Source organism: Sarcophilus harrisii, chromosome 1, assembly GCF_902635505.1.
Source record: "Sarcophilus harrisii chromosome 1, mSarHar1.11, whole genome shotgun sequence".
In the NCBI taxonomy this organism is placed as follows: Eukaryota; Metazoa; Chordata; class Mammalia; order Dasyuromorphia; family Dasyuridae; genus Sarcophilus; species Sarcophilus harrisii.
In genome coordinates, this window is record NC_045426.1 from 706,656,813 (window position 1) to 706,666,370 (window position 9,558).

A 9,558-nucleotide genomic window follows, 5' to 3' on the forward strand; every position below is an offset into this window, starting at 1 on the left:
GCCGATCCCAGAAGCCTTTGGGTCCCGGGTTAACGAGAACCTGCGGGGGAGGGGAAGCAAAGGGCGTCCTAAAAGTGCGCTGCTCTCTGGGAGATGTAGTTCGACCTCTCCTTTTGGCGAGCTTGTAAAAGCGAATACATTTTTTTAAATCGGTTCTTGGATCTGCTGGTCTACACAGAGTGGGAAAGAACTTTAGAGTAAAAGTTGAAATTAAAAGACTATCAGGTGGAAAGTTCGAAGGACGCCAAACTTAGAAATGAACTACAAGTCCCATGAAGCTTCGCGCGAGAAAGCTGTCCCACCCCCGTGAAGAGAAGGCTGAAGCGCAGGCGCGGGCGCAGGCGCAGGGGCGGACAAGACCGGGCCGGGGGAAAGATGGCGTCTCCAACGATACTCGGGCAGCTGTACTCTGTCTTCTTCCGCAGATCGTCCGCCTTCGCGCTCACCATCGCCGTGGGCGCCTTATTCTTCGAGCGCGCCTTCGACCAGGGCGGCGACGCGCTCTACGAAACCATCAACCAAGGGGTGAGGGCGGGGGAGGGGTCTGACTGCCCCTGACCTTGGGCTCGGGAGGCCTGGAGACTGACGGGCTGGGCCTGGGACTGGGACTGGGGCGGGAAACCGAGGCCGGGGGGGGGGGGGCCAGACACCTCCCCCTCCCCCCGCCGTCCTGCGGTCCGGGCCGGAAAGTGAACAGATGGCACAAGGTCACAGCTGGGAGAGGGGCGGGGGGCGGGGGGCGTGCCCAGGGTCACACGTGGGGCCCGCAGCGGAGGGAAATGGGGACTCGTGTGAATCGGCCTCCTAGAGTTACAGCCGGGGAAACTGAGGCAGAGGGCGGGGAGGTGAGAAGGGGAGCCCGTGTGGCCCATCTCCCGGTGTTACAGCCGGGGAAACTGAGGCAGAGAGCGGGAAAGGGAGCCTGTAGAGACCAACCTCCGGGTGTTCTAATGGCTTCTCCCAGAGCCTCCCATGGTGCCCCCTTACAAGGATGGTGTCCCGCCTGCATTTGGGAGCGACCGGCTGCGAGGGGTTTTCCGGGCTGGCCCGCGGCACCCAGGGGCCCAGGTGCAGGGGTTCGGGCGCTCCCGTGTCTGTTTATTTGCATGGGGGTCTTTCCGATGTTGCTTTTGTGATTTTCTGGCAGCTTCACCGAACCAAAGAGAGCCTGGCGGGGTGGAGATGAGGGGGAATTTGGAGTCAAGTCCTGGGTTCCGATTCTGCGGCACCAGGCGGAGAGAGGGCTTCCGGCCTAGATCCCAGGCTCCTCCAGCTCTGGTCCGGTCGGATGCGTTAGATTCCTGATTGGGAGCAGCTGAAGGGCCTCCTTTAGGGTCAGGGGGACCCGACACTGCTCAGCATTGAAATCAAGACTTGGGAAGAAGAAAGTTCCCAGAGAGATCCTCTGGTCCGCTGGGACCCCCTCCCCCTCGAGCCTCAGAACTGCTGAGGGTGGGGGGGTGCCTGGATCCCCCTCTCCCCTACAGGGTCGCTGTGACCCCAGATGTGCCCCAAGGAGCCTGTCACTGGGAGATGGGGGGCTTCAGAAATGGCTCCTCTGGGGAAAGACGAAGGTGGGAAACGGGTCAGGTCACCCTGAGGTGGTTTCCTCAGCTCGGAGCGGGTCCGGTGGTTTGGGGCTGGCAGATCCCATACCAAGGACCCGCTTCCGGTTCCTTCTTGTTGGGGAGGCGGGAGGGCAGTGACCCAGAAGCTCGGACTCGGACTTCAAGCCTGTGGCCTTTGTTTTCCAATGCAGAAGCTATGGAAGCACATAAAGCACAAGTATGAGGAGGAGTAGCTGCGGGTGCCAGACCAGACGCGAGAGCGAGGGGAGCGGGCGCGATCTCCATGGACGGCGGCGCTCGGCGCAGAGAAGACCCGGGCGGAGGCTGCTCGTGAGGTGCTCGGGGCGCTCGTTCCTCCACCTTGGCTGCATCTGCTCTGAGAACCTACAAATAAATAGGATGTGAATTTATCTGTGAAACCTGCCTCTGGATGGGTTCTGTTAGTGTTCTGTGCGTTCTGGGTCACGGGGTGTCCTGGCGGGGAACTCGTGGGGAGAGCACCAAGAATCTCACCAGGAGTCCAGTTCTGCCCAGTGATCCCTTTCAGGAAGTGGGCGTGTACTCGGGGCCCCCAGGTAAAGCCGAGAGTCAGTGGGGTCTGAGACCTAGCCCCATGCAAGGTGGGGGTCTCAAACTCCAAGGGCCCACATCCCAGGATCAGCCTGAGCCTCCTGCTCTGGCTCTGCTTCCCCAAATCCTGGCTCAGTAGTCAGTAGGCAAGCATTTAGTAAGCACCTACTGAATGCCCCAGATACATAGAAATGGCAAATCCAGGCTCTGCCCTCAAGTCGCTTAGGTTCTCTAATGGGGCAAACTATATGCACATAGGTGGTATATATACCAGAGATACCAGAAGAGAAAGAGGGTCACCTTAATAGGGAAAGTATCAGATGTAGAGTCAGAAGACCTGGATTCAAGCCCTGACCCTGAGCTTCTGCATGATTTGGAAGTCGGTCACTTCCCCAGACCTCAGTTTCCTCATCTGTAAAATCAGTCTGCTGAGCTAGAAATTCGTTCAAAATGAATTCTCTGAAGTCCCTCGCTCTGTCACCAGCTTGCTGGTCATCTGAGTCCAATCTCTAATCACTCACTGCTCTTGTTAGTCCAATCGATTAATCAGCTGGACAACCCTATGTAAGTGTAGCCTGTGTAAGCTCTAGGGGGACTTCACCCAGCTCCCACTCTCACGACAAGTCTTGGGGTCTTTCTATTATCTCCCCGCAGGGTGGTATGTACCCCAGGTGATTCTGTAATGCCTCTGGCACCGAGCCCCCCTGGTGGGCTTCCCCATCCACCAATGTTACCTGTTGAGGATCGATTTAATTAGCCCCACTGCCAGGATTGGGTACAACATCCTCCTAAATATCGGTGACTTTCGAATACTGAAAGTCTAGGGCAAAGGAGGCTCACAGCGGCGAACAAGGCCTTTTCTGCTGTTTGTGGGACACTCGGGACGTTGCCCTCCATCGTGGTGAATCTGTCTTTAGTCTCCTTGGCTCCTGACGCAGACGCCGTCAGCAATTGGTCTGGGAGTACACCTGAGGGTGCCGGTGGGGAGATGGATACCCCATAGCTTTTAGATCCTTGAATATCACTTCCCCCAAAGGGGTGGGATGCAAAGATTTTTTTCCTTATACAACATGACAAATATGAAATAGATTTAAAAGAACTGCACATGTTTAGCCTATATCAGATTGCTTACTGTTGAGGGAAGGAGACAAATTTAGAATACAAAGTTTTATACAAATGAATGCTGAAAACGACATGTATTTGGAAAAATAAAATACTATTGGGGGGAAAAGATAAAATGCAATATTGAGTCAATGGAAAGTCTTGGGCTGGGGTTCAAAAATTCATCTCAAGTACAAAGATGGCTGGCCAACAGTTCTGAAGACAATCTGGGGGTCTTGGTAGACATTAAATTCAATATGCATTAGCAAAATAAACAAAAGCCAAGGCATTCTTTGGAAGAAGGAAGGGAGGTAGAGGAGTCCCACTGGACCTTCCTCTGGTCTGACTTCATTTGGAGGGTTGGGTTCTGTTTGGGGGAGGGTGTCACACTTTGAGAAGCACATGAGGAAGCCAGAAAGTGTCCTGAAGAGGTAACCAAGATGGCAAAGGGGCTTGAATCCTCGCCACGCGAGGATGAGGGGAGAAACCAGAGTGTGTTTGCAGAACAGGAACCCAGGCAAAGTGGGAGAGCTCTCAAGCACGTGAAGGTCTATCCTCTGGAGGAAAGATTAGAGCTCCCCGGTCTTGCCCCAAGAGCAATGGGGAAAAGTGGCCAAATGGCTATTTTGGTTTGAAATTAGAGTTTGCCCAACTGGTTGTCCCAAAGTGGGGGGGCAGGGGCACTGTCTGGGATGGTGGGCAGCTTCCTTTCACTTGAGCTCCTCAAGAAGAGACTGGATCACCCCCAGACTGGTCAGGAATGTCACCGTGGGGACCCCCTGGGGAAGGGGGTCGTTCTCAGAGGCCTTGCCCAACACTTGGAGAATTCTGGGAGTGTGGGAAGGAATGTTGTGCCTCCCTCTCCTCCCCCCCCCCACCCCCGTACCTCTGCCCTGGTCTAATAAACACAGGCTGCCCCCAGGAGTTCGGGGAGGTTTGTTCACTCCGTGTCTTCCTGAAGCAAAGGCCCCCAGACTTGGCAAGACCAACAAATCAATTATGTAACGGGGCTCGGAGAGAATTCTCAAGTAATTATTTTCCAATTTAGGCTCTGTTTGTTTTGTTTCTTTAATTGGAACTTGGCCCAAGAAGCTTGTGAGCACAGCAAATGATAATGACTAATACTGACACAGGACAGCCCTGGGTTTTATTGTTGTTCGGTCGTCGTTCTCACCCCCGACTCCTCGTGACCCCATCGGGGGTTTTCTCAGCAGAAACACCACCGGGTGTTTCTTCTCCTTCTGTACCTTATTTTACAGATGAGGAAACTGAGGAAAATTAGATCAACTGACTTGGCCAGAGTCGCTGGGCTAGGAAGGGTCTGAGGCTGGCTTTGAACTTCCTGACTGCAGGCCCAGCGCTCTATCCACTATAGCGCCACCTAGGGACCCTCCCATACAGGTGACTCAGTGGAGTCAGAAAAACAGCCTCAGACCCTTCCTAGCTGGGTGACCCTGGCAAGTCACTTCACCCCATCTGCCTCAGTTTCCTCATCTGTAAAATGAGCTGGAGAAGGAAATGGCAAATCTCTCTAGTATCTTTTCTGAGAAAACCCCAAATGGGATCATGAAGAGTTGGGCACAACTGAAAACAACTAGATAACGGTACATGAGTGTTGAATTGAATTGGCTTAAATTAGTCTCAAAGAAAGAAAAGTTCCTATACGTACAAAATATTTTTTAAAACTTTTTTTTCTCTGTGGCAAAAAACCCTATAAATCGAGAAGGTTCCCACTTATTGGGGAACGGCAGAAGAAGCCATAGTATTTGCATGTGCCCTAAGAAATGATAAGGGGACGGGTTCAGGTTCCCGCTTATCGGGGAACGGCAGAACAAGCCATTGTATTTGAGTGTGTGAATGGGTTTAGAGAAACCTTGGAAAACTTACATGAACTGATGCAGGTGGGAATGAGCAGAACTAGAACGATTTATACAATAAAGTCAGAATCATTAAAATGAATCGCTTCAAAAAACTCAAGATCTGAGGTTAATGCAATGATCTACCAAGATTCTGGGGATCCCGTGCTGACGCTGCTCCCCCCCATCAGCGACGGATGCACGCCGGGTACAGACAGACGGACTCTCTAGAGCAGGACCAACCCAGGATCTTGTCTCTCCGGGCTGTGCCTTTGGGTCCAAGGATTTTATTTTATCTTAGAAATTGGGGAGGGAATGAGAGGCAGAGAAAACAAATACTCATTAATTGAGAAACCAACCAAGTCCCAGGGGGTCTCCGAGGCCTTCTTCAGCCCAAGGTGAGCCGCGATTCTTGGCTGCCCCGGTTCCCTGGCCACAAACCAGGGCTTGACGACGCCCAGGGAAGTTCCCAGGAGCATCTGCGCTAATTAAGCCGAAGCCATTTCCTGGGAATGTATGGGTGTGCCCGACACACGGCAGGGGAAGGAGGAGAAGCCGGTGCCCCTCGGGCTGACCCAAATCAGCCGGGATTTCACATACCTTTGGGCTGCTTGGTTTGATCCACTGAGGAGGAGTCACTGGAAAGTCCTAACAGTGTCCACCTCAACCGCAGTGGAAGGAAACTGTCCGTCTGTTCAATGAGCATTTATTAAGCACCTACTGTGTCAGCCCTGGGAATACAAAGAAAAGCAAAAACAAAATCCTTATTGGTAACGAGCTCACAGTGTAATGGGGGACCCAACCTGAACCCCTCATATAACCAGTGAACCCTTATTAAGCACCTACTAAGTACCGGGATAACGGGAAGTCGACCAAGTCCTCAGACACACCCAGGTGCTCTGTCTGCTGCCAGCCCACTTGGACAAGGTCAGAGAGCTTGGGGCACAAGGAGGCAGAGATTCAGACCTTCTGTACCTGGGTCTAGCCCTTGTCCCACGTGGTTCCCAGTTAGACTGTGACTGGCCGTTGAGATGAGACTGAGGACTTCAATACAGATGGGGTGGCAGAGACCCATGCTAGAGACCCGCCCGAACGTGGAGCCCAAAGCCCAGATGATGTTTTCTGAAAGCAGCTGAGACGTAGCGGACAGGGCACTGGGTCTGCTTCAGACTAGCTCTGGGACTCTGGGAAAGTTCCCTGATCTTTCTGCCTCAGTTTCCTCATCTATAAATGAAGATCATAATAGCACCTACCTTACAGGGTTGTCTAAGAACCAAATGAAATTAATATTTGTAAAGTGCATGACACATCGTAGATGTGTGAAAATGCTAGTTATTTCTCGATCAGCTCTTTTTACGATTGCACCTGTTCTCTCCCTGGACCGAGGCTGTGTTGGGGAGTATGTACCCTCAGGTATGATAGAGAAAATGCTTCCTAATTTCTGTTCTTGTAAATCTTCCTTTGTAAAAGCTAATTGATGTTAATTGGTTAAATGAAACTGGGACGTTAATCTCAGGCAATTAACATCAGGAGTACACACCTGAAGGAGGGTGAGCCTTAAAGATCCTGCCTAACCCCTGGGGTACCTCTGGAACTCAGAAGGGAGCCTCCTCCGAAATCTCGCTCTGTCTTACTGCCCATGGCCAGCAGGGGCTGGTCTCAGAGACCATTACTCTGGGGTATCTGTCCCACAATGCCCCCAGGGGGGGCCCCAGCTATGCCCTTCACACACACACACACACACACATACTCTCACACACACACTTTTTCTAATTGTCCGTCCTCCTTCCAGCTGAACCATAATTAAATCAGCTCTACCACTGTTCCTGGGCTAATGTGCCAGTTCATCATCCCAATAACTTTCCAGAGGGACTCTGGTCCCGTTTCAGTCAGCACTCCCCACCCCACTGATCCTAGTTTCCCCCAGTAAAATGTAAATTCTCTGAGAGGGACTTTCTTTGCTATTGTGGGCCCTGGATTTAACACAATAATTAGCACATAGTAAAAAGTTAGCAAATGCTTATTATTTTCATTCATTCAAGGCTTAATTTTTTTGTTTTGTTTTTTAGGGGTTTTTTCCCCTCTCAAAATTTCCAAAAAAATTTTTGCTTAGACTTTTTCTTTGCTCGCATTTATTCCTACTTGACTCAGTAAATAGTCAACTGAGTCTGGCATGTGAGAGAGTTGAATTCAAATCTTGTCTCAGTTGCTTACTAGCAACTAGTTAGACCCCAGGAAGTCATTTAAGTTCTGTCTGCCTCAGTTTCCTTAACTGTAAAATGGGAATTACAATGGCATCTATCCCCACAATTGTGGCGAGGATCAAATGAAATAATGTTGGCAAGCACTCAGCAGAGTGCCTGATCCAGGGAGGGCAGCTAAGTGAGGAAATGTATAGAGTATATAGGGCCTGGAATATGGGAGAACTGAATTCAAATCTGGCATCAGATACTTACTAACTAGCCGTGTGACCACCACCACCCCACTTGCCTCAGTTTCCTCATCTGTAAAATGAGCTGGAGAAGGAAATGGCAAACCCCTCCAGTCTCTTTGCCAAGAAAATGCCAAATGGTGTCACAAAGTTGGTTCAGAACTGAAATGACTAAATTTTAAAACGTTAAATGCTTATTTCCTTTCTCTCACTCTTCCTTCCTTCCTTCCTCTTTTCTTCCCTTCTCCTTCCTTCCTTCTTTCCTTTCTCCCTCCTTTCTCCTTGTTGTGCCACAGTTCCTTTTCATTATCCTGACTCAGTTTCCCTGGTTGCAACCCCCCTTTTCTGCTCATTAGAAGTGAGATAATTAGGGCTGTGGAGATCTGACATTCCAGAAGATAAAACTCCAGATGTTCAATCTCAGATACCTAATTGGTATCCTCTAAATCCAGACTTCCTGTCTCTAGCCGAACACCTCCTTACCTCCCAGTGAGTAAGAATTTATGGTCCTCCCCCCCCCCCCCAACCTGTCAGGATCAGATTAATGGTCCCTGCCTGGAGATTCCCGCTCACCAGAGTTTGGATTCCAAATCCCCACCCCTCCTTCCTCCACCTTTAGCTACCTGAGCTTAGAACCATATATTTGTCATTGAGAGTTCACATTCCCTGCTGGATGCTTTGAGACATCAGCCCTGGGGTCAATCTCTCCCTCTCAGAAATCCAAATAAAATATTAAAAACTCTCTAGTCTCTATCTTGCCTCAGTTTCTCCAACATTACATCCTTTCCTTCCTTCCTCCTTTCCTTTCTCCCTCCTTCCTTCCTTTCTCCCACTTTCCTCTTTCTTTTCTTCCTTCCTTCTTTTCCTATCTTGTCTTTTTCTCTCTCTACTAGTCATCATGGCCTGCTATGTTAGAATGTCAACTTTTTGAAGGCAGAGACTGTTGTTTTATTAAATCCTCATATCTCTAGTGCCTGAGAAACAGTTTAGAATACTAGATAAAGGGTTGGTCTCAGAGTCGGGAATACCTGGTTTCAAGTCCCAGCTCTGATGCCTATTTTCTGTGAGACCCTGGACAAGTCATTTAAGCTCTCCAAAAAAAATTCTGTAAGACCATAAGATACCGGGATCTGCATTGGTAGAGGGGATTTTATTACTGAGAATTCTGTACACTGATGAAATCATTGCTGTAGACCAAAGATCCCTGACTCATAGCTCAGTATCCTGCATACAAGAGGCACTTAATGAATGTTGAAGGAGGTAGGGGACAGCTCTTGGGAAAGACAAAAGGCAAATGAATGGCATTTCAGTCAGAGCTCAATTCTCCATTCCCTACCAAATTTGTTCGAGAAAGAAAGTCACATAACAAACAGTGGGAACAGCTGCCCATTCCAGATGGGCTTCTCCAAATAAATCCAAAATTCACAAATAGACATTGTAAACAGCTTTGAAATACTTCAGAGCTCTGATCAAACATAGGTCCAGAGAACTGATGGGCAGGGATGCTCAGTGCCTAACTTTTTTTTTCATTAAAGCTTTTTATTTTCAAAACATATATATAGATAATTCTTCAACATTAACTCTTGCAAAACCTTGTGCTCCAATTTTCCCCTCACCTCCTCCCTTAGATGGCAAGTAATCCAATATATGTTAAACATGGTAAAAGTATGTGTTAAATTCAACATATGCAGACATTTTAAACAATTGTCATGCTGCACAAGAAAAATCAGATGAAACAGGAAAAAAATTGTAATGGGATGAAACAGAGCAGATGCACTGAGGTTCAGCCAAGCAAGCACTTGAGGCTAATTACCAATTGGACAATACTCTATTAGCATTTGCTTGGAAAATGACCCGCCCCACCATTCTGTGCAACTTGATCTGTTGGTGTATAAAGAGATGGGGAGGAGCAATTCGAGGGTGGAGTAAGAAAACCAGAGTGACTCCTGGCCGGATTTGTGTTGCCATTCCTCTCAAGTCCACAAAGAATAAAGACCAACAACTTTTACTTATCCTGACTCCAGCTGATTCT

The 9,558-nt window shown here is 49.5% G+C and overlaps 1 protein-coding gene across 1 annotated transcript; it reads left to right on the forward strand.

Annotated features, from left to right (window-relative positions):
- Positions 1-59: 59 nt before the first annotated feature.
- On the forward strand, positions 60-1,987 carry LOC100933375 (cytochrome b-c1 complex subunit 9). The gene is made up of 2 exons (XM_003761233.3): positions 60-525; positions 1,760-1,987. Exons 1-2 carry the CDS (start codon positions 376-378, stop codon positions 1,799-1,801), a joined length of 192 nt encoding a protein of 63 aa, XP_003761281.2. The 5' UTR covers positions 60-375; the 3' UTR covers positions 1,802-1,987.
- Positions 1,988-9,558: the final 7,571 nt, after the last annotated feature.

Excerpts from the sequence above, each read along its gene's own strand:
- LOC100933375 (XM_003761233.3), top strand. The coding sequence starts at position 376 with ATGGCGTCTCCAACGATACTCGGGCAGCTGTACTCTGTCTTCTTCCGC. Across the intron at positions 526-1,759 it reads ACGAAACCATCAACCAAGGG|AAGCTATGGAAGCACATAAA; the intron begins GTGAGGGCGGGG and ends TTTCCAATGCAG.